This window comes from Toxotes jaculatrix, chromosome 20 (assembly GCF_017976425.1).
Source record: "Toxotes jaculatrix isolate fToxJac2 chromosome 20, fToxJac2.pri, whole genome shotgun sequence".
Lineage (NCBI taxonomy): Eukaryota > Metazoa > Chordata > Actinopteri > Toxotidae > Toxotes > Toxotes jaculatrix.
The window spans coordinates 19,923,105-19,948,450 of record NC_054413.1 but is presented as its reverse complement, the minus strand read 5'-3'; the positions used below and the strand labels follow the sequence as shown (position 1 = coordinate 19,948,450).

At 45.0% G+C, this 25,346-nt stretch overlaps 1 protein-coding gene across 1 annotated transcript in view; it reads right to left on the bottom strand.

The window, feature by feature from the left end:
* adarb2 (adenosine deaminase RNA specific B2 (inactive)) overlaps window positions 1-25,346 on the bottom strand; it is a 227,969-nt gene that overhangs the window by 54,189 nt on the left and 148,434 nt on the right. Inside the window, exon 6 of the mRNA XM_041065249.1 lies at window positions 569-655. Within this exon, the coding sequence (XP_040921183.1) occupies window positions 569-655 (87 nt within the window). The remainder of the gene's footprint in view (window positions 1-568; window positions 656-25,346) is intronic.

The following is a 25,346-nucleotide window of genomic DNA, read 5'->3' as shown; positions in this document are numbered from 1 at the left end:
TGTGTCCAACGCAGAGCATCAGTCCTATTTGTAATGGGGGTGGGGATGGCGTGCAGTGGCAGACATTCCAAGAAAGGATGAGAGAAATGTCTGTAGCCCGCTTTATTTCACACTTCTATCCTCCACGAGAGCAAAGTCTGAACAGCTGTGATACGCTCTTCAAACCCAGTTACGGGGAAGTGGTGGCGTATTGCATTTCTGAGGGGAAATGAACAAAAATAGGGCGTTAAGATCACACCACGAGAATGTTAATGGTGAGAGGGGAGGCTGGGATCAAGGGCTGGCATTCACTGGTGGCTGAAGCAGATTGTAGCTGTAGATGCAGGCGTGCATGTACCAATCTAATGACTTATTTATTACAAACACTCAAATTTAATATTTAATAGCTCACTTTTATTAGATAATACAGATTTTAACACACGAGCTGACACCCGTGCGTAATCAAATAGCCCATTTCCCAAATAATTAATTATGTGAGTGACAGAGGGATCATTTCCATATTAGGCCTGACGCTGAGGAAGTCAGCGCAGCATGTTGACAGAGAGAAAGAAAAGAGACAGCGGCTTACTTAAACTGTCCTCGTCCTCTGTGCTGCTGGTCCCAGGGCTTATGTACTTGAAGGGAGCGATCAATGCTGACAGCATACTGACTTTCTCTGGAGGAGAGACAAGAGACACGAAGAGTCAACAAGAGGGCAGCGGCGGAGGTGTTTTGATAGTTTTATCGATTAAAGCCGCGGATCAGTGTCGGCCCAACACGGAGACGGAGCGCAAATGAGCAGGAGCATGCACACAATGCACACATGCATGGACCGCAATGCAGACACACACAAGGAAGCAAGCACAAACACACACACACACGGAAGATTAAAAATAATAATATTATATATATTAAACAAAGAAACTAAGTGAAATCTAAAACACGAGCATTTTCATATTCCAAGTCCTTCTGTCAGAAATCTCTCTAAAGAAAAGTCTGTGACTAAAATGTGAAGTGATACTAGACGAGAGAGTATAATAGACCACAGCAGGTGGTCCTACGCTGTCAGGTGTGAGACGATGACGTTGACCTGCATTGAGACCCAGAGGCAGCGAGAGGAGGGAGCTTTTCCAGCTACTAATATAATGAATAGTCTGATTGGCTGTGTGTTTTGATTTTGTTCATTTCTGTGTCATATGTCAGAGATGCAGGGGTTGTGATTTCAAACAGGGTTTTTTTGTGGATGTATTCATTTGCTTTGATTTAGCTGATAGCAGGTTGGGCTCATGCCCGTGGTCCAGCACAGCAAACAGATTCATGAAAAGCTGATGTGTATTGTTTCTGTTATTTCTTTGTCTGGTTCCTCTTTATTTAGCCATCTGAAATCGTCCACGCACACACAACCACTCCACCTGTGCTGATAAACTTCCTCTCTGTATCAGTGCTAACTTGTCGACAGCAGCTCTCTCCAGTTTCTCCCTGGGGTCTGCTGCTGTCCAGGTGTGCGTGTTGTTTACAGTATGAAGCCATATTAAGGCCTTCGCTTGGTCCAGTGCTCTCCATGCAGCGCTGAACAGAATTGACAGACCAGTCTGGCTCCTTAATTACACCCCCTAACTCTTCCCAGCATCAGCTAATGGTCAATAAAAGAGAAAGGTAAGGGAGAGGCAGCAAGGGGGAGGAAACGTAGGCGGTCAGAAGTAGGGAGAGGTGATGAAGTAGGAAAAAGCAAGAGGAAGAACTGGAAGTAGAATGAGTTTATGTAGGTGTGTGGAAGGTTAGAGGGTGAGCCCGAGGTCAAGACTCCCTCCAACCTCCATGCCTCCCTCCACCACAGTCCTGCAGCAGCACTCAGGCCTGCAGCAGCAACGATTTCACACAGCTAAATGCTGCATAAACGCGGCGCCACATTACAGCGCAATAAACATGTTTTGATAACAGCGCGAGGTTGTGAATGAGCTCGGCCCCCGGTGCTCTCTCACTCTTCGCAGCTCAGCAGCGCTAGAGGGGCTCAGTGAGTCTCTTTGACACACATGGATACACTCTAAACACGGAGGCTGGAGCCCTGCTAGCCCTCGTGGGCCAACATCACAATACACGCATTTGCATTCTGACCTAATTACGGAATAAAGCCCAACACAAGCAGCAATTTGGCCCTAAATGACTCCCCTGGCCAACAGGGCCATTATCCAGGCCATTTTCAAATCAGTCTATATTGTTTTTAAAGCCCCCAAAGCCCTATTTACAGTAAAAACATGGCTGTCTGGTGTGTTTACAAAAGTGGCAAAATTACGAGTGTTTCAGGGTCTGTTGGCTGGTGCAGCATATTCTAGAGTATTCTTGCATTTGTACACAAAATATATCCAGTTCCTTTGTAGCGTGAAAGACAAATGTTCACATCAAGCATGAAATTACAGAGCACAGTGAGGACGGCAATTAACACACCGGAGCCTAAGCGTTCACACTGGGGCCTGAAATGCCTGTAATGTATATTTGATAATCCTGTTTTGCCGAGAGGTCTAAACCACCCACTCATCAGCTTCTGCCAAGTCAAAAGGCCCACTGGGCAAAGAGATACCGGGGCCTGGTGTAAACAGATGCACACAGTATGTACAATATGTCATGAGCTTTAAAACCAGAAGCTGCTACAGCATAAAATATTTTCTTCTCCTTAGAGAATAAGCTAAAGCTCTAAACACTCAAATCTTGGCTGCGACACAAAAGCAAAAGCAGCAGGTTGATATGTTATTGACATTCAGGTTTTTACCGTTTTTACATTCGGTTGCTTAAACAGGAAGCACATAGTAGCAGAAGCTAGCAGGTCTTCCTCTGATAAAAATGTCCATCCATGGCGTTGTTTCCCATAACCTGGCATGTATCAGGGTTGTTGAAAAGTCCACCCGACCCGTCCAACTAAGTCTGCATACTGACATTCGACCACAGATAACGTGTCTGAACATGTTAAGCCCAGGTGTAAATGCCACCTGACGGTCTACAGTCACGCTAGCAGCTCTCTGAGGCTGTACCTAGGCACACCACTGCTATGAGTTAAATGCTAATGATAGCATGCTAACATGCTCACAGTGGCAATGCTAACATGCTGATTTTAAGCAGGTACGTTAGTTTTGTTCATGAAAACTGAGAAAATATTCGAAGGCAAAACTAAAACTAAATAAAAACTTCGAAAACGAGAACCATGACAAAATGTTCCACGTTTTTTTGTCAGCAAATAAAAACTAAACAATAATGTGAAAGACGGAAGAACGGACACGTTTCAATGCTAACTCTTATTCACCAACTTCAGTGCATCTGTGGAGTCACACTGTACCTCCTGATTACACCTAATGCACATTTTCATAAAAGACCTAAGACTAATTCAAAACTAGTTACTGAAATTAACACTGTGTTTTGGTTTAGCATGTTAAAATGTGCTAATCAGGCAGATGAGGACGTCGTTAGCTTGGCAGGTATTTCGGTCATAAACCGAAACACTGGACATATAGAAATATTTGGTTTACACGGTTATTTAAGTTACCACAGCTGATTCTGAAGGGAACATTAAACGATGTACTACACATTACATGATGTACCACCCATGTTAATCCATGCAACAGTTCTGCTGGGACGTTTCATTTAAAACTTTAAGTGTGGTGCTAACGTCGAGGGAACCATCGATGTCTGTGTAAGAAGTTGTGCCAATCCATCGTGTAAAATCAGTTGTTCCTCTGGGAACCATGAATTTCTGCTGTGGCGCCAGAAAATTGACTGAATGACAGACAAACCAACACTGGCATCTATAAAACTTCAATGATATAAAGGGGAAACAAATTCTCTGCACTATTCTCAGAGCTTGCTGATGTGTCGGACTCGTCACTGGGCTGTGCAAAAGCCTGAATAGAAGCTTTTATTCTGTATTCAGAGGATTTTTATTCAGATGACTGAGTTCACAGTCAGAATAGAGCTTTTCTCTAAAGAGCTCTCCAGGTCTGTTTAATTTCAAAGCAACCCTCCAAAACAATTCTTCTCACTTTCAATGGACCACAGTTCATTTCAAATGTCTCAGGAAGTAGCTATTGAGTAGAAAATATCATCATGTTTTCAATAAGTCTGATGCTGAATCAACTGTGCCGTGGTAAGCAGTGCAGTTTAGAGGTCATCCTCCAAATGCCACCTCTGATCGGTTTCTGACAGGTTTATGAAGCGCCGGCACAAGCACACTTGGCTCTGATTTATGAGTCGGCTGTGTATAACATCAGAGGCAGTTTTTGTTGGTGGTCTCCTGAATGTAGCGTGATTGATTTTCCCACAGAGATACAGCATATTTTCAGCCTCGTAAATTAAAATACACCGCAGAGAGCCTGCACGGTCTGACGCTGCAGGACAATAATACCACTGCTCTGCTGTGTTATTAGTATATAAATATCCCAAATCCTGTACAATAATAACAATACACCACTTTATGGAACAATCCTCTTATAGCTTTTTCCATTAAGTTGGTCTAAATTGAAAGATTGAAAGAATAGAAACTGTTAATGAAAGGAAATATATTTATTCCCTCGGCAGATCCCTTCTTTTTTTTTTTTTTTTTTAACTGTTCACAGTCACAGGAGGATGAAGTGTGACATATGGCCGCCAAACTGTTAGAGCACCTGAAAGCTCCTTTACACAGAAATCATGAGGTGTGTCGTCGGTGAACACACGTCCCTCAGACCTACATTTCCTGTGTGTGTGTGTGTGTGTGTTAGAGGGAGGTTAAGCTGTCTGCAGTGAGGCCAGCTTTGTGTTTCCACATTTGTCACCTCCTGTGCATCAGCAACATCCTCCCAGTGACTAAACATGACATCAGCATCACATCTGGGCAGATGACGTGAATCTGGAACAATCCTTCCGACCGCAGGTTTGTTAGATGTACCACCATGATGTGGACACTGTTACCTTACGTGCCCTTCACGGTCTCTGTCATCCCTCCCTTCTCATTCACCAGCGGCCGGATGAATGAGACGCCTGCCCATAGTCTCAGCTCACTACGTCCATCCCCCACTGCACCAGGACACGGGGAGAGGAGACGACGCTCATTTGTTCCCTCTGCACAAAGGCAGGGAGGCAGAGGAGAGCCAGGTTAGACAGGGAGAGCCTTGGCAGATGGCCATACACTCCTGATAGTGACAACACTGGCGATGGCGTCCATTCACAATGAGCTGGAGAAGAGGCTCGCTCCCTCCTCGCTCTCCTTGCTTCCTGTATCAGTTCTGAGGAGAGAGTAATGAGCCCAATCAGATTTCCCCATGGCTCAGCATAACGAATGGGTCAGATGAGAGACGGGAGACACTATTGAAACAGGCGCTGGGGGAAATCACTGACTCTCACTCTCTCTCTCTCCGTTCACCTCTCTCTCTCTCTCTCTCCTGTCTCCATCTTTCTCTCAATGTTTTCCTGCCAGACTCAGATCGAAAGCCACTGAGCCACTAAATGAGAGGCTGCATTGTTTCTCCACAGCACTTAAAACCTGATTCCTGTCACCTCGCCTGTGTGATCTCTGAGCAAAGGGCTGAATAAAAAAAGACGTGATGTTAAACACCCCCTCCACCTTCTGTCTGAATCTAAAGCGCACACATGCTGTGATAAAATCACAGAGCACTGACGTTGCACCACAATGCAGCACACGTTCCGTGTAAATATCTGTGCGTCGACACACTGACCACGTTCTTCACTGTTCATAATTCAGGCCTCGATCAACCTCTGGGAGAAAATGCAGCCTGATCTGGTGAAACAACGCGAGCCAGTCGTGGAGCCATGCATGTACAAGCAGGTGCACGTTCCTGAACGATCGTTGCAGCACGAGTTTTAAAATCCTGCCCGTGAACCGCTGTGTGGTGTTTTACCATCTGATAAAACGTTAAACACACTGAGCTCGACTTCCTGGATCCCGTTTCAATACCCTTCGGGTGCATCCTTGTTAAGTGGCCCCTCGTGCTTCATGATTATCATCCAACATTACTCTTTTTGTAAAGTGATATTAAGCTAGTAATTGTTTATATTCACAGGAGCGTAATGTTGTGTACCACATTATGAAGTGGTACCAATATATTTATATTTTATAAAAGTGAAGTAAGAAATTCACACATTCTCCACAAATTGAGTGATTTTCATTACAACCTGAATTATTCAACAATGAATTTACAAACAGAAAGTCAATCAATGCAGAAACCAATAATAATGTATTCAGTGGCTGAGATATGGAGTTTAATTAGCCTCAAAACCCATGATACGATGACACGAGCGCACACAACAGAATCTGCGAGCGGAAAATAATCCTGGCGATAAGTCGAAGTCTAACACTGGACAGAGCAGATATGAAAAAATAAGGGGAGAGAGAGAGAGGAGACGAGAAACAAAAAGGAAAAAAAAAAGGTGAAAACAACGTGGCTGACTTTTTTCAGTTTTCTACATGTTAGACTCATGTTTGCTCACTTATGTTTAAACCTGTTATATTTACACATCACCTTTTTCTTTCAAACCACGCAGAATCAGAACCTCCTTGGTTAATGAAAAACAAAAAAAGGAAAATGAGGGGCCACTGAGGGGCCACGACCTGCCAGGGCCACATGGACTGAGCGATGAGCAGCAGTGAGCTCACAGGAACACCTGTGCACGTGGAGGATGATTCTCTCTACGTGCTCGTATCACGTGCACGTGCCTGGTTTTGTGTGCGTGGGTTCTGAGACTAATTAAACACCAAACTGAGCAGTGGATTTACACGGCGTGGTTCCACCTGACAAACATGCACAGACTAATCTCTTGTTCTGTGTTGGCTCGTGTGAGGACACAGAAAATGGTGCTTACAGCAGTAACTGCAGCATTATTATATTATTATTACATTATAATATATATTATTATATTTTCTCATTTCTGCTGCTCATGGTGGGAACTGTTGGGTTTCTCTCTGTCACACTCTGTGTTCTGTAAAAAGAAAAAAAGAAAAAGAAATTGAACTGAACTGAATTAACACCTGCAGACTGATCATCATCAGGAACTGATGCTGCTGCAGATGACACCTGAGAGGAAAGGACTTCACACAAAAAAGCTGCTTCCACTTTTCTCTACTGAAGATGTGAGAAGAAAAAAAAAAAGCACAGATGCAATTAAGGGAATTGAGAAGGACACAATTTCAAGCCTCTTAGCTGCACAGGACTGTAACTGCACTGTAAAGGTAGAAACACATTTCACTTTTAAATTTCATCTCCTGCGTCACTGTGGAGCTTTAACAACAGAAGCATCACTAACACTGACGCTGCAGTCCGACCCACGGCAGCTTCTCCCACTATTCAGATGAGTCTGTGATGTGGTTTGATGTGTTACTTGACAAACACGTTGGGTTGGAGAGCAGATTTCTCAGGTTCTCTGATGCCGGGCTCGATACGTATCGACTGTCGTGCAAAAACAAAGCGTCAGCTGGGGAAACCTGTTCACATCGACCACCTTCAGTGGTGATAATTACTGACAGGATACGGGCCTTTTTCCGGGCTCTGCTATCTCCTATCCGTCAGCACGAATGTGTGAGTTTCTGCGCTGGAGGGATGTGTGTTAATCACTTTTTAGCTGCAGTTTGTCTTAAAGTTGTGAGTGTTGTTACACACATGCTGAAGCTGCTTTGTGTGTGTGTGTGTGCTATACAGTGACTAGAATTACCCTTTAATGGAGGACAGAGGGGGTAACAGAGAGGTAGAGGGCGGTATCAGCACAGACTGACGGATATTTAGCACCTGATTAGCAGCAGAAAGGACAAAGTATCCAGGCCATCTGCTCTGCATTAGCTCCTCTGGCCATGAATGAAGGACAGAGAGTCGTCAGCGTGGACACTGACCCTGCATGTTGTGTGTATTATTGTTAACGTCGTCATTTTGAACAGATGTTACTGCTGTTTAAATGAATTGTTTTTTTTTTAACAGTTTATACAGTATAATGAGGTTTGGACAGTAAACACACATCATGTATGATGTGACGTGGTTTTCATGTTGATGCCTTTAGGAAAACGTCCCTGTTTATTTGCTCGTTTATTTTCTCGTTCTCCAATTGGTTTTCATTTAATCATGTTAAAAGAGCTGTGTGTGTGTGTGACACCTTTTGAGACTGAGACTGATTAAACTCCTCAGAAATTCAGTGTTTTTCCTTCATCTCAAACTTTTCTAATTCGTTTGTGAATAAAAATCTTATTTAACTTTCTAAAATAACAATAACAAACAGACGATAAAATACAAAATGTAATTATGAAGCTCAGTGAAAAGATAAGCAAGAAATGGACAGAAAAACAAAAAAATAACAGCCAGTGACAAACTGTTTACAAGGCCTCGGGTCCCTACAGTGTATCACATTCACCTCATCAGGTACACCTGTCCATCATCCACCTGAGCACGTCATCCACCTGTGATCAGACGTTTTACGAGCTGGTGAGTTTAGTTTAGCAAAACAACAGCTAGTCTGTCTCTGTCTGTCTCTGTCCAACCGTACCTGTTGCTTCACCACCTCGCGTCTCGTTAAACCAAATTGTTAATTACAGAGCAGCAGAGGAGACGACAGGTGGATTCGTTAACTTTGGACAGAGTCAATCTTCTCATCTAAACAGTGAGTCTGTGTTTTTCCCAAAATGCCATTAAACACAACATAAGGCAGATTCAGACCCCCCCACCAGCACGCTCAGATCCTGCAGCTGCTGGCTGCTCTGAGTCCCCTCAAACTGCACTTTAAGATTTATTAGCAAAACTTGCACAGTGCCTCTGATGAGCTGCGTGGCGCCTGTCATGCACTCACAGTTACAGCTCGAGCTTTGTGTAGCTCGCCCTTTAGAGAATTCCATAATTAAGAAATCTAGACGCCATCGACGGCAGCGGGATGTGTTGCCAGCTGAAGAAGCCAAAAAACATTTGTTTTTGTACTTTGGTTAATCTAACAACACTTGTGTTGCCAAGACGAAATAAAACTGGGCATAAAATCAGAACCATCTCTACAAGATGTGATAGAAGACAAATACAAATCTCACAGGGACTGTACTGTAGCTCGCATCAAAACTCTGCGTTACAACCACACATTAATATTGTAGAGTTCGTGCGATTTAAAAACTAATTTATCAGATTTTTCTCTGCTTGTTAAACTGGTGTTACTTTCTGTTCCTTTCACTGTACAGCCTGGGCCTGCTCTCCAACACCGAGCCTGAACTCACAGGGCAAACTTCACTCAGTGAAAGTGAGGTGTCCACAGAGTGGACAGTGTTTTCCTCTGTGGACGTGTGAGAGTAGAAGTCGTCCAGTGAATTGGTTAATCATACTGTGGCACAGGGGGAAAATCTGATGCCATTTTTTCCCCTCCCCTGCTCTTCCATGCTGACAGTGAGTACACTCTCATGCTCCTGAGAGGCGACTCGCCATGAGTGAGTGTCACTGAGGAACCTGCTCAGAGTGTGTAACGGCTGTGGACACAGAGGCCGGGCGAGCGGTGCGACGGTATGATCACCTCTTTGAGCCACGCTCCCTTTCACTGGGATAAGACTGGAGAATACTGCCATGATAAAAGCTTTTTAATGTCGTATCTCAAGCCTGAACTGTATAAAAGTATGGCTTTTGATGTAACACAAAAAATATAAATTTTTCACTGCATGTTTTTTTTTTTCTTTTTGCATCCTGCACCACCGTGAATAGAAAGTGTGTTGCCTTTGCGTTTGACTGCAAAAGCTTTTAGTGCTTAAAATTGCAGCATCTGAATAATGGCATCTCAGAGTGCTGAAAAGGCCTTTATGAAAAGAGTGAAGGCGAAGAAACACACGAGCAACATGCCGTCCTAAAAATGAACCGAGCCTCAGCTGAAATGTCAGTGCAGCACGGAGACGGAGCAGGAACAGAAAGGAGCAGAATGAATCTCGTACACCGTCGCCGTCCTGCCCCCCGAATACCTTTCGGCAATTAAAAGCAAACAGCCATGACTTTTTTTTCCCCCAAAGTTCTACACAGATCACGATCGCTACCTGATAAGTGGCGGATTTAATGCGCGCTCGCTTCCCTCCTTAACAGAATATTAATGCAGGCTGTCATCCATGAGAATGACTCATTTACAAGCATGCAGAGGAAGCTGAGGACTCAAACCTGGATGGGGTTTGTTGCCTCGCTCGTTTGATAACAAGCACTCGAGTGTATTTACAAGGCAGAGCGGGCGAGATAAGTCTGCGGTGTAATGACACTAAGCAGGTCAGAAATGTCTCTGCCTCTCACTGTGTCGCTGCTCATCTCCCTCCCACAGTTTTCCCTCCCTCTGTCAGCCAGCTGTGCTTCCTCGCACGGCCCGACGCCGCACAGGTGCCGCTATCATCTACGTCGATGCAACGCGGGAATATCAAACGCTACCGTGCTCCACTTTGACTTGTGAAGCCTATTTACTGTTTCCTCAGGTTTCATTGTATCTGTGAGCTTAGAGCTGAAATCCCGTCCTGCTGCTGCACTCAGGATGGAGAAAACATGGTGCTGCTTGTCGCCTGCCTCAGCAGTAAGTGCACAAGCAACGCTGACGCGGCGCTCAGATGGCGCTGCGACCCCACGTGTGGTCTCCAATCTCAGAGTGTGCGGGAGACAATAGGCAGGTGTGAGGTTAGATACAAATTGGCCCGTGCATGTCACAGCCCTGCAGTCACCAGCTCGAGCCTGGACGGCGGCGAGGATGGGAAGTGACACTCTGAGCAGAGAGGGAAGGTGTGAGGGAGAAAAATAGCTGAAAGGACTTAACATGAAACACAACTTACGTGTTTGGGGGGACTTTTTCATTTCCATTCTTTTGCTTTCACTAGCCGACTCACTTCCTCCCCTCATATCCTGTTTGTTCACCTCCGTCCACTCATTATTTCACCTACATCCTGTCCTTTGCTGCTAAACGGCCTCCCTCTGCTCTGATCTTCTCCAGCAGTGTTTCATGCCTCACATTATGACACATATAATCAGGCTGGCTGTTTGCACTACTTTGTTCAGCACAAATTGCTGCACCGATGGCTGCGGAAAAGCACAGATGGGACGTGGACAGTTTTTCATCGGCTGTTCCATACCACAGAGCCCAACACATCTGGTATGCAGCGAGAAGCATCTTTGCACTAATTTGTTTGTCACTATATATTGAAGGGACTATCTGTCATCCTGCCATGCTTTGGTTGCGGCGTGATGTTTGAAGAACATGGCTAGTCATAAGTTTCAGGCAGCCTGGCCGCTTGGGACGGGGGAGGGAAGAAATGGGAGGCAGAGGAGGAAAGGAGAAGAGAAGGAGTGCAGGGAGTTTCACTGTAAAGCAGCATTTTCCATTTTCATTTCCAAATCTCCTGAAAACTCACTCCAGCATGCACGAATTCAAAAAGAAGAATATTTCAGAGGCTTAATTAGAAGTGTGAACTGTGTGTTTGAGCACGCGCAGCCGAACCTGAGTTACAATCCACTGTTTGACACGTCAGCTTCACACAAACATTCCCAGTTTACACAACAGCTTCTCATTTCTACCTGGTATCTCAGTCTATGTATAACAGAAGGTAGAAGATCAAAGACGTCAAATATTACAACACAGGACGGTTTTTAGGACGAGGACTAACCACGGCATCAGCTGCTGTGACGTGATGAGGAAATGGAGGAAGCAGAACTTTAATGCTGTAGCTGGTCGACACCTGCTTCATGAACCGATCGTCTACATTACTGTGAATAAAGTTAGAAAGTCACGCAAACTGAAAGTAAATGACGAGCGTGGACGTCATGTTCCTGCACAATCACAGACCACATCCTGGAGGTTTGTGCTGAAGGTTAAAATCCCGCCCGGAGCGATGAGTTAAACTGCCAGGGCGAATATTTTATATCCCCCCACCTGCCCCGTCATGTTAGCCCCGTCCGAACGGGGTTTGGTCCCCACTTCAGATTCCTCACAGGTTTCTCAGCCTGTTCTTTTCAGGCCTCAGATTTTCATAAAACCTCAGAGTGAAAAAAAAAAAAGGGAAGAAGAAAGTGATGAATGCGATGTGACAGCTCATAATATCCCCTTTCCCATTCTATGCTCTACATTTAGTGTGATTCTAAGTCAATTAAAGAACTGTTTGATGTTGATGCATCCAGACTTGGAAATTAAGCCTCAGTCTGGTTGGTCGTTAGTTGGTCTTCATGTCCTTGTTAACACCAACAGTCTCCTACAGGCCACAGATCCCTGATGCTCCTGAGAATAACAAACTTATACACGCTGGAAAAAGGAGAAGACTAAATCTAACTTTGGATAAAAACACTGGATGAGATGCAAACTTCTGCTGATATATTTTTATCCATAATACAATAAAAACAGGGAAGAGTGGGGTGGTGGTGGGGGGGGGGGGGGGGGGGCGAGGCAGGGGCAGGGGGGCTGGAAAAGTGGGTCTTGTGAGTGAAATGTAAATGGCTCGGTGCTCACACAGAAATCTATTTTTCAGGGAGGGAAAAAACACTTTTATCTGACGACAGGCACTTTCCTAGGCTACTTAAGAATGACATTAATGTTGTAGTGGAGGATGACGCTGTGGTAAAACTGGCTGAAAAAGGACCTGGAGCATTCACCAGCTCTCAATATCTCAGAAATATCACTTCTACATTTACTTAAATGGAAAAAAGGGGAAAACTTCTGCGTGTTGCCTCAGGCTTGTGTGTTAGCCCCGTGTTGTTCTGAGGAACTTAAAATATTTTCCAATTTGACCGAATCTATGTGGAAAAAGATGAAAACTCCATGAGCGGGGAGAGGAGGAGGGAAATGTCGTTTCCTGTAATTCAGTGAACGTGTCAAGTCAGAGACGGTGAGTTTTAGAGAATCGGAGACAGTTCGCTCTGTACAGGCAGGAAGTTCGCTGGACTCACAGAGTCCTAAAATCACACACGTATAAACACAAACGCACAGTGGTCAATGTTCTACACTCAGTGAATAATTGCTCATTCAGAAGCCCCACAGAAAAACCTGTGGCCTCTTTGCACTGAATTCCACCACATGACTTCCGTGTTACGTTCAAGTGCACATCACTTTCCAGCTGGATAGAAAAAAATCAGAGCCTTCACACAGAATGAATGTACAGTCCACAGGAAAAGAGAACAGATATATTTAGTTGTGTCACTGATTCCTGAGACATGTGCTGAATAATAGAGCGGCAGAATGTGGGCACGCAGACGCAGTAAAAGGTTTTCGCTGTATTTCTTTGATTTGGTGCCACTGAGATGAAGGTATGTGTCGTGTTATCATGAAATACAATCTCTAATGTTCTCTGTCCCCATGAACTACAGCCCAATAAATTCACTATCCCCGTGTTTTTAAAGCTCTAATTCTCTCTTACAGGTTGGCAGCGACGTCCTGTTGACCCGGAGGAAAAGGTCATGGCGTCAGTCAGTACAAGATCGTGGCTTCACTCCCTGACACTTCGACCCTAAACGCCATGTTTGTTCATTACTGAACTATTTTCCCAGTTACGTTGTGGTAATGTAATCACTGGTAACATCAGAACCCGGCTCTGCATCCAGACTAACTGGAACCAGATGCTGTGAGAATCTGAACAGAACCAGAAACCAGTTTAATGATGCTGGAGTCACTGCAGGCTGGAAAACCAGGGATGGACAAGCTGGGACCAAATAAATATTACAATACAAAACAGCCACCTGCTCACTATGTCTTAACATGCCTGTATTATACTGTATTACAGCAGCTGACATCAATAAGCATAGTTATATAAAAATAATTCCAGTGCAGTTACTAGTACAAATATTTCTTTGATTAACTACAACTGAAGCTCAGGGTTTGACTTTACTGCCTGGTCCACTCGGTGCAGACCGTGTGCAGTTGGTCATACCTGTGGATGAACACCTGAAACCTCCAGCACAGTCATGTTTTAAACTAGCTAACTGAGCTGTTAGTGGAACAGGTATCCGGGTTTGTGTGTAACGTGTCACATATGAAAACCTTATCAATCAGTGTCACGCAGGGACGGAGTGAAGCGTAAACACACACAAATTCAGCTGCATAACATGAAGCACTGAGGCTGAAGCTGCTATCACAGGCAGCTTCAAACTGACGTGAGCCACAGACACAAGAGTCTCGAGCAGCAATCACTGAATATTTCAACCACAGATGAAAAAGAGCTAACGAAGCCAAACACAGGGGAGACAAACGTCACGTTAAAAATAAAGCTCGCTATTCTTCAGAGGAGGGGTGGGGGGGGGGGGGCATCATGGGGCCTTATCCCAACTGCTCCACATCACTTCCATTCACGCACTCCTCCTGCCTCCTCCCATCACCTCAAATCCACGAGCCAGCGCTGCCTTCCCACCTCGGCACGGGCTGAATGAATGACGAGTAATCGTGTAGGGAGGCGAGGTCATTATCGAGCTGTGGAAGTTTGAATCGGCACACCGGAGGCTTCATTTGTGCCGCATTCACAACCCCTTTTGACTTTGAAGTGCGCAGCACACCTGACTCGTGGAGGGGAGACTGGTGTTTCTGCTCATTTCCGCTTCATCTTTTTGAAGCTAAAGCAGCCTGATCTATTTTGAGAAGGGCCTTTACAACACCTCCCTAAATGCTGGATGGAGGCAGGGTGGGGATCTGCAGGAAGATGGAAAGTGTGTGTGTGTGTGTGTGTGGAGATCTCTCGCCCACAGTGTTTCTCTTTGCAGGTGTGTGAGAGAAAGCACAACAGGGAGAGAAGTGTGTGTGTTGTGTGCAGTTTGTATGCAGTACATGTGTGTTTGTGTTTGTGACCAGGCTTCACAGTCACATGTATATAAGCTTTAAAGGTCTGTGATCTGAACAGTGACCGGTTTCATTGAACCGTAGCTGGTTCACCTTAGTCTGTGCTCAGGCAACGCTGCTTCTCTAAGCTGACTTCCTGTCATTCACAGAGAATGACAGTTACTGCTTTCCTGAATTAGCCTGCTGTATAAAATAAGCTAAAGACATAAAGTAGTTTATTGGAGTTTCATTCTACACATCAGTCTTTTGACTCTTACTTCCAGTTCCTCTGCTGACCAGTGACCACACTGTATCAGCACCTCCATGTACCTGCCTCAGTCAAATCTTCAGTGAACCTCCGAGATACGGAGTGTGGTTGCTAGGAGAGTTGTGACGCAACTTCCAAGCCTCTAAAAAAAAAAACACACCACAATGTCATTACTATTATTATTATTTCCAACAGAGGTGTGTTTGTGTGTGAGAAGCCGTCGAACCCGCTCCGTGTGCCCGTCTCCTTCTGTTTCCTCCCTGAAATCTCTGAATCACTCTGTGGTTTGGTTTTCTTTGATCTCAGATGGATAGCTGCTGTTTCTGGGGTGATACCACACATTTAGTCATTTCAAGGTTGTGCTTGTTTGTGAACTACAAGAAAGAGAGTGTCGCGATACCCTCCCGAGTGTAACCAGGTAAAAGCTGATTTTCTAAAAGAAAAACTTCTCAAAAGAAAAAAAAAGAAAAAAACTCCAACACCTCACATGAGTGTGTGCGTCTTCCACAGAGTAAATAATGGGATGAGAGATGTTATCCGCTGTCTGTGACTGTGTAGGCAAAGCATTTCGCTTCTGGTGCATGACCCAAAACAGACAAGCCCATGAAATGGAACACCAGCTTAGTATTGCTCTAGTAGACTCTGATGGGTGGAAACAAATGGAGTCTGGGATTGTTCCCTTTACACACTGTGGCTGTGTATGACAGAGTGTGTCCTAAATGCTCTGTGACAGTTATACAAGCCTTTGTCTGTTGATAGAGGCTGGAACCATGGACGACACTGCATCTGTCATGAGCTAGTTTTTTTTTTTTGTTTGTTTTTAAATGCACGATGCATCTGGATCCTGCTTTTTCAGCATCACAGATGACTGTTCGCTAAATTCCTGCTCTGAACAAAAGGTTCCTGTTGTGTTCAATCAGAGACATAAGCTAAAGAGCTCTGCTCCACTTCAGTCCCACAGAAATAATAACTAACAGTCCACACGTCAAACTGTTCGTCAGCACTACGTCATGTGACTCTTCATACAGTTAAATAAGGTCATTTTGTTTATTTAATATTTATGTTTTAGCAGCCTTTCACAAACTCCATTTCCCATAAGTCCTTAATCTACAATGTCTAAATGACAGCGGTCCACGGGGTGATCTGAGGGGTCGGGGTTAGTTCACGTGTCTGTGTTAATTAGGAGCTAGCCTGGACGTGGCGTCATGACTTCAGTTCTCTGTAGATAATCAGAGTTTTATTAATGAGGACCGTCACGTCCGTATTCAGTGTGAGAGCTGTGACCGGTGTCCTTGTAATGACTGCCTCTGCCCCGTGTTGTTGCCTCTTCCTGTCGCTCAGTGCCTCCCTCTGCCTGCATGCTTCTGTAAGCCTGTGCACCTGGCTGCCTGTCAGACCCGCTATCTACCAATCAATCTGTGAGTGTGTCCGCCTGCGTGTGGTGATAAAGAGCCGTGGGTGTCTGTAGCCCTGACACCAGCTGATTTATGCCGGCCTCTTTCCCTTTAGGGGTCCGATTTGTGAGAAAATCTCCAACGCCTCATGCTGACTTTGTGTGCGTGAGTGTGTTTCTGTTTGTCTGGATGTTTGCACATGTGTGTGTGTGTGTGTGCTGAGCCAGGATCGTCTGTCAAAACAAAGATGACAGGGCGCTGTAACTGTTTTATGGCCATATTTCATCTCCTGTACATCACTCAGACCTGATTTAATATTTGAATTGGCCTTTTATGAACAACGTGTTGGAAAGGTTCTCATCTGCAGGAACATACATCCCAGTCTCTCTCTCTCTCTCCACCCACAAATCAATATGCAATAAAATATGAATGAGTAAAAACACAGTGTATTGCTAACTCAACTTTAAACCTGATGACTTCCTCTCTGGTTTGATTTGGAGTTAAAAAATTCATGTGAGAAACAGGCTGGAATGTGTTTCTCAGTGTGTGGGAGTGTGTATCCTTCATTTTTTATGTTATTCAATCAATTTTGATGATTCTTGCCAAACTTTACTCATTTGCTGCAAATCAGAAAACTTTCATTGACAACAACGTTAAACACACAAATAACATCAACACGAAATCCATGGATTCAATGGATTTTAAATTTAAGAGAGAAATCCTGCAGTTTCTAAATCTGTGTGCAGTGAATGGAAAATGACAGTTTGAATCCTGAAGTCACTGGTTATCTCCTGATCATCATTTGAACTTAATTTGATCAAATCAATTTATTTGATACGCTGTGATGGTGAAACAGCTGGTGATAAAATTAAAATCTGAAATGTAAAAATGTAATCATGATTCAGAGCTAACGCGAGCAGACTCAGCTCAGTCTCGTCGTTAAGGTCCAGGTCATTCTAACGACAAACCCTTCAGCAATTTATCCGATCACTTCACCGTTCACATAAACACACACACCACATTCTGATCCTGAACACAGTGCTCTGACCAATCACGTGAAGGTCGATGGACGTGCCCACAGTGCACCTGGGTCCACCTGCTGTGACCGCGGTCCTGCTCTGTATCCACCTGTGAGATACCACAGGTGAACTGTTGCCTAAGTGACTCTGCCTCCGTTCAACAGGAGCTACTCTCAGGAATCCAGAGCGCTGAGGCTTCTGGATTGACTCGGATCAAGTGTGCTAACAGGGAGGTGGAGACTCTAGCGGAGGAACAGATGGACCCGCTGGGTGGCATCAGAGTCTGCCTCTGCACTGTTCTCTGACACTCAGCGGTTTGATCCCCGCTCCATCCGCTGCTTTCCTTTCAAAGTTTTGTCTTCATGGAACGACACAGAAGAGTCAGAAGAAAACAACACGTCTCTGTGCTGCTGTGGCTTCAGAACAACTCTGTTGATAGAACGTATATTCAACACACCCAGAGCCTGTTTGCTGAGATAATTAAATTCTCAAAGGATGCGAGGAGACGCAACACGTAAATTAATTTGAGCTGCAGCAGGATTTATGCCGCTTTGGAGGGAGCATTTACTTCCAGAACAAATAAATGGGATGTTTTTGAAATTAATTACTGTTCCAGTGCACCATTAAAGAGTATCAGTTATCAGATGACTTTGAAATACACACTTGGCTCTTTTGATGTGTTAATGACGACAAAGTAAATCATCCTCGTCCCTGTGACGGAGGAGTAACAAAGACAAGGGAAGAGACAGAAAGAGGAAAAGAGCACGAACGAGCCAGAGACCGAGGAGAAAAAGAAGAAGAGTAAAGGAAGAAATGGAAGAAAGTAACAGTCCAAACATCTATTTTATACGAGAGCCATTAATATGAAGGTTGTGGCCTTCATGGCTCAGACACTGAGACATTTGTGCTCCTGTTTTTATTCCCTGTTCACCATCCCCGAGAAGGTTTGAAGAGGAGGTTCAGATTCTGCCTTGGGGTTGCTCGGTCTACTCTGAAAAATACAAGCTTCATTCACTTCAAATGAAGCAGCGTGCCTCTGAATGTAGGCCAGCATTACAGCAGATAGGACTGATTGTGTTCCACTCTCTCCTCTGTTGTAATGTGGGGCTGGATTTAATAGCCTGGCTGTTAATCCATGTCAAGGAAGGCAGAAAAAGGCCCATTTGACATGGGCTAACTTCCCTCTGTAATTAGAAAACCTCATTAAGTTCATTAAGTCATTCCTTGTGTTGGGGGATTTGTTTTACATGCGCCGCCAACAGACTCAGGCCACCGCTCGTACAACGTGGGCTAACTGCAGCTGCTTTCAGAGGCCGACACAGCGTGGGAGGAACCTGAGAGGAGGAAGAAGCACCAGGGAAACACGGCGAAATTATTTTAAATGTTGGAGGACGCCTTTAAAAAAGGTCAGTTCTGACTGTTGTGTTACAGGTTTTCTATCTCGGCCGACTGACTTCGCTCACGAGGAGCCTCGGCCACAGCTCTCAGTCCGACGACTCCAAATCTGAGGGAGAAAATATCACGGCAGCACCATTTTGATGGGGAAGGATATGAGTGTGACACATTTCTGAGAGGCCCTTTGTCTTTTCTATTTATCGGAGGCCTTGAACACACAGAGGGGGGGAATACCTTGTGCGGCCTTGGGCAGCGACACGGTAACAGATGACTAGACGTCACCGCCAGAGGCCCTCTGTGTTTTTTTTTTCCCGTTTGGGCTCCTGGACCCAACGATTCCAATTTGGGTGTCAGTGAGAGCAGCAATTCATCATTGGCTGGATTACTTAGTGGGCCGAGAGCAGAAGGCTATTCATCTCTGTAACTGACACAGGCCTGGCCAGAGAGACGCCGTGCTGCCAGAGCCACCACCGCCGCCACCGCCACCGGCATAAAACAAAGTCCTGCAAACGCACTCCGTCACACATGTATGGGGAAACTCAGAGTTAATATTACTACATAGAAAATGGGTTGATCTGTCACAGTGTTTGTCAGTGGTGTCAAAGGTCGCGTCACTTCAAACAGTCACGTTTAGCATCTGCACATTGAAAGGAAAAGTTCGGCATTTTGGTAAATATCCTCCTTCACTTCCTGCCAGAGGATGAAATGATGCTTTGGCTCCAGTCATGTCTTTGTGTTAAACATGAAGCTACATCCGTTAGCTTAGCTTAGCATAAAGACTGGATTCAGGAGGAAACTCTGTCCTAATGTAACGTTACATCAAGTCAACTCTGAATGGAAATATACAGGGAACTCCCACTGCACTCCACCCACACACAAACACATAAACACATACACACACACACACACACACACACACACACACACACACACACACACACACACACACACACACACACACACACACACACACTGCTACCCTGCAGGTGAAAAACAAAGTGGACGTCCACATACTGAGCCACACACAGTGTCCTGCGGTTACAATGCTCCTCTGTGACATCAACATAAATCTGCAGTGTGAGCTCGTCCAGGATTCGCAGGCCTCCATTCATTTTAGGGGCAACAACAGAATGAAACATATGCACAGGGGGAATAAAGGGTTGGATCAAAATGGTAAATGGAGCAGCTCGAGGTAAAATAGAACAGCGACACACTTTAACTTTTGGTCAGGAGTTTTTAAAAAAAAAAAACAGAGAACAAAAGGCAAAGGGCAGATGTGTGTGTGCCTCCATACACTAAATCTTCTTTCTTGTCTTTGTCTTTTGTTTTTTTGTTACCAACCAACAGCGGAGGAAACACAAAGTGCCTTCATTTAGCTCCACTTCTACCACACACACGACTACAGAGCTGTCCACACATCATTTGTTCTCTGCACTGTGAACCGTGTCCTCCATGAGCTGCACGACAGTTCAGGGAAATGGACTTCAGAGTCGCGCCCCGCCATCTGAAATGCCACAACTAAATTATCAGCTATCGGAGAGGAGGGAGAAACACAGAGAGGGAGACACAGACGGAGCACGGAGAGATTCCATCTCCAGTCCGCTCATTCTGGTGAGTCGCATCAAAAGGAAAAGTAATTAAGTCGTCTGAGGATGTTATTGGAAACGAGAATTCTATCTGTGAGGCTGTGGGCTTGTGATGCCTGCAGCTTATCCAGCCCCTGCGTGCATGTGTGTGTGTGTGTGTGTGTGTGACTGACACACTGCTGTGCAGCAGAAGATGAGACCTCTGTTGTGCGTTTGTAACAGGCGCAGCCAGCCGCTCCTCATTAACCTTTTGGGAGATAAGCCTGTTTTAAGTCCATGTTTGAACAGCCTGTGTGAAGTATCTCCCACTGATATGTGGCTAGCCAACCACCCAAACCGTCCTTCCCTCCCCTTTCACATTCAATATTCCTCTTCCCTCACCTCCGCCAGATTACCAGAATTAAATTTCAATTTTAATCACAGGCCCGCAAATCTCCATAAATCTAGCACCTGAGCCACCCTTAATTATGGAACAAGCATTCTGGGGCGGCGCGCTGCCGTGGCCCGCTAACAAGGTTAAAAGGTGCAAAGTGTGTGTAATGGGAAGCAGAGGAACTCACTGAGCAATTGTTAACACCATGTTAGCTACTCCACTTCTTTGTCTCTTGCCATGCTCTCTCCCTATTTTCCCAACTAGCGAAATACACAGAGCACCTTGTTAGAGGCGCTAGGCTAGAAGTAATGTAATTTAGCTAAGTGGTGAATGTGGAGGTGCCAGATGCGAGTTTTGCGGTGGATGGTGTCGGCAGCAGTGATGGAGCAGGCACACCGAGGCAAAGCTGTTACATTATCTGCTGCTCGCTGGAGTGCTGTACACAGGGTCTGATAATTGGCAAAGAGGTGGGGCCTGTTTCCTGGAGGGGACTTTTTCTTTTGTTCCTCTGCTTTCAACATCCAAAACAACTCAAAAGATACTTTAAGAAAACATAACGTGGTGTAAACACGGTCTGACGCTGCAGCTACGGGACGTGGTGCAGCTGCTGTACGGTTTCAGGGATCTGATCCCAGGCTAGAAAGAAAACCATGAAATCAAACTTTTTCAGGGATGAAGAACTTTGTGTTGGAACAAACTGCGTCCTTTTGTCCTCTGATGCATCAGTAGGACGATACCGTACGAACGACTGTATGATGCTTTGTCCTACAGCGAGCAAACGACCCAGAACATTAGGACAGAGACCGACACGTGAAGCTGCCGTGTGGCTTCACATGATGAAGACCAGCACAGTCTCCAGACCTGATCTATGTTTGAATTCCACTGTAGAAAGAATCGCAGTAGATAGACGTTGTTTAGATTTTTTTTTTTTAAAACAAGCGCTGATTGTAATCACATTCAGTCATCACCTCTCTGTAATGGAGTTTTGTTCCAATCATTTTTTTATTCAGTTGATTTTGTTCAGTTTAAATGTTTCTATTTATTTATGAAGCACTCTGATTATATTCAGCACGAGGGGATCTGAAGGGACTTCACAGGAAAATGAGCATCGGTGTGAATGTATTTGTCCTGTGAAGAGGCCGAACACTCAGACACGGCCTCCAGATTTACGGTTTAAGTCCCCTGACTTGTTTTTTTTTTTTATCCGCGGTGATTTGATGTGTTCCCGCCTATCGAGGGAATAATCACCGACTCTGCGCCGCCTCAAAGCGAGACTGAGAAACCGGCGAATCTCACATACGCTCCAGTCTTTGTTTCACAATTTGTAAGCCGCAGGCTGTGAATTACAGCGGGACAATGTAATGCAGTCCGTAATACAATTATGCGTGAGAGGACTGCATGTAGGAATTGTGAAAAGGGTTTTGTGACAGGATTTCATGAGTGCGAAAAGCGACTTTAATTAAGCGGTGGTGCATAATAGGAGTCTTTGAGCTTTCCACTGTGTGAAATTGTATGCCAATTAGATAATCATCTGCGAAAACGTCGGACATGAAAGACAATTCCATGATAACAGTATGATTATACACAAATGCAGCATCACAATAATTATGCATGTCATTCATTTTGTGCAAAGTCTGTGTGATTATCACATTATCATCGCACAAAAACACTCCCCTTCCCTCGCAGCGCGTCCCATTAAATCCGCTTCCTGTTTGCTGTGTTGCCAATATGTCTGCCCCCTGTCTTTACAATAAACAAATAAATAAATGGAAACAGAGAGAGACTAATTTACACAAGTCTCATCCTGACAGCTGGCCGGCTAACACTGCATAGCCGCCTTGTTTTGTTTACACATTGGCTTGATTTTGATCACTGGTCTGCTCAGATTTCCAGATGTCTCGCCCACATGTGAGTCCGCCATTTTCCAACGCTGAGGCCGCGGTCACCAAACCCGCCTCCACCACACTTCACGTTCCAGATGAGTCTGTCTGTCTGTCTGTCTGTCTGTCTGCCTGTCTGTCTGCCTGCCTGTCTGCACGGCTCTGGATGTGTTTGATTTCCTTTAACACCTATACACACAGAATAATCAATATGAATCCAGCAGCAGTGAGCACTGAGTGTGCACGTGCAGGTGTGTGTGTGTGTGTTGTCAGATAGCGGTGGGGGAAGCAGCTGTTCTCCCTCCTGTCCCCTGCCACTGATTTAACATATGGCTAACCTTTTGGAGATAGTGCTGCTGTTTACTTTCCTGCTCTGCACTGATAACATCCCAAATCATTACCCAAAAACCTGTGTCACACACAGCTTTTAGGAACAGACCCAGGCACAACACACCCACGCGGCACACATCTGTAACGCGAAAACAAAAAGCAGAAGCCGTCCACCACGTGTATCCCTCTGCAGCAGCTCAGGAACTGTCCTAAAACTCTGAACAAACCAGTGAGACACGAGAGAAGCTGCTATTTAATGTGCTGACTGCAAACTGACAGTCTGTATACTGACGCAGCATCGTGTTCACCGAGGGGCTGCTCCCTGATCATTCATAACGTTCAAATGTGTGTTCAACCTCTCGTCACGTTACCGAGAAAGACGCCTCCTCTTCCTCCTCTTCCTCCTGTTTCCACCTGTTTGTCACCGTTAATGAGGAGGAGGAGGATCAGGTTCATTATCAGGCTGAAACAAATAAATCACACGTCAACCACAGGATGTGGAAATGTAAACAAAGTTTATGGCTCTGCCTGCTACCCACACCAGCTGATGGCCTTTAACTAGTCACCTCACACTGAATTCACCTGGATGAATTCATGCGTTCATCCCCAGGTCCAGGATGAGTCATCAGAAATATTCCTGTTATACAGGAAGATGAGTCAGAGGTGATTCTGATGCTGGTGATGCAGGTTAACAGTCATATGGACCGACATGTGACTGCACTCAAGACTGTTGTGGCTGCAGCCTCGATGGTGTCAAACCCCAAATATTCTATTGATTAGCTGTTTACTGATAGATCAATCAGCCTGATAGTAAATCTTAGGGGCGCCCTCTGCTGGACCACAAGGTGAACTGTGTCAAACGCTCTCACTCACAGGCTGCACGCTCCCAACTTTTAGGTCGTCACAGTTTGAATATGTTTCATTTTTTCCAATTTTCCAATTTAAATTTGAAAGAAAAAGTGACAGCACCAGACTAAAGCGTTTTCCTCAGCACGTATTCATGCTTCTAGGTGTTTTCACACTAGCTAACCTTCTCAAAGTGAATCGTGATCTAGTGGTTGTTTGTTTGTGGCGAAGCTTCACTGGAGTTGCACGCGTCGAGAATGCTGAGGGACTCTTGCCTCTCCGCCTCCTAACAACGTTAAATGAATGGTCCACTTAGAATTAATGACTTCCTCTCTGTGGACAAATTTGATTGTGTTAGGCTAACGACCAATCCTCAGCGAGAACCAGGCCAACATTTAAGTAGAGCTACGATTGGTTCTGCTGCTGTTTGAGACCTTTATTGATGGCGCTATGCACACACACACATACACACAAACACACACACAGACACACAGAAGCACTCACAAAAGAGTGCACGCGCACGTGCACGCACATACACGTACACGCACCTTGAAATCAACACCTTCCCTCTGTTTCACAGTCAAGCAGGGGCAGCAAATCGCACGGCTCCCCAGATAATATTATCTCATGTGCACAGACAAATTACCTCTTTGTTTTAGGGACATGAGTATTTCTCAAGACGAAGAAAACACACACACACACACACACACACACACACTCACACACACACACATTATGAAAATCCCTCCATAAATAGGAAAAAGAAAGCACTCAAAGGGAAGTTAAAGTGGCACTTATGGATACCGTTAGCGTTTTGCTCGGGTAAAAGAAATTCTCCTGTTAAAGGGTCTGTCTCTGTCTCTGTCTCTCTGTCTCCCTCTCTCTCCGGCTCACTGCAGAACAGATCAAATGAAGGTTACGCTGTCCTCTCTCATGGCCTACATCCTGATGCCTGAGCTAATTGCATAATTTGTTTCAGAATTAACAGCTAATAGCAGTCTCTCTTAGGCTCCAGCCAGCTCCCTCCCTCCACATCCTCACTTACTATTTTTTTTCCAGCCTCACATCCCATTATGCCTGTGTTTGCAGAAGCTTTGGACAATATAGCAAAAATCATGCTGGAGTAAATTACATTCATACCGAAGAAGGCAGTGTGGTGATGAATTACAGGCTAATTCTCCCACTCGGCTGTTGCTTATTGAATCAAACGGCATTGTTAAAATCTACAGTGGATATCTGTCACTGAACCGACTGTCACAGAAACGACGACAGAAGACAAAAAAGTATTTATGATTTAAAACCTGCTCATTTTAAAGGATGCATGACCTACATCCGAGCTGTCACACACGTGAATGCACTCAGTTGTGGGATCTGCATTAAACAAGGCCACCTCCATGCATGTGCAGGGAGGCCAGGCCGCTAACACGCGACTGAGGACGCAAGAAGCTGAGACAGACAGATGAGCTGCTCAGAAGGTGGCCACTATAAGTCAATGCCCCCTCGCACCAGGCAATAACCTTCTCTCTTCTCCGTGTAA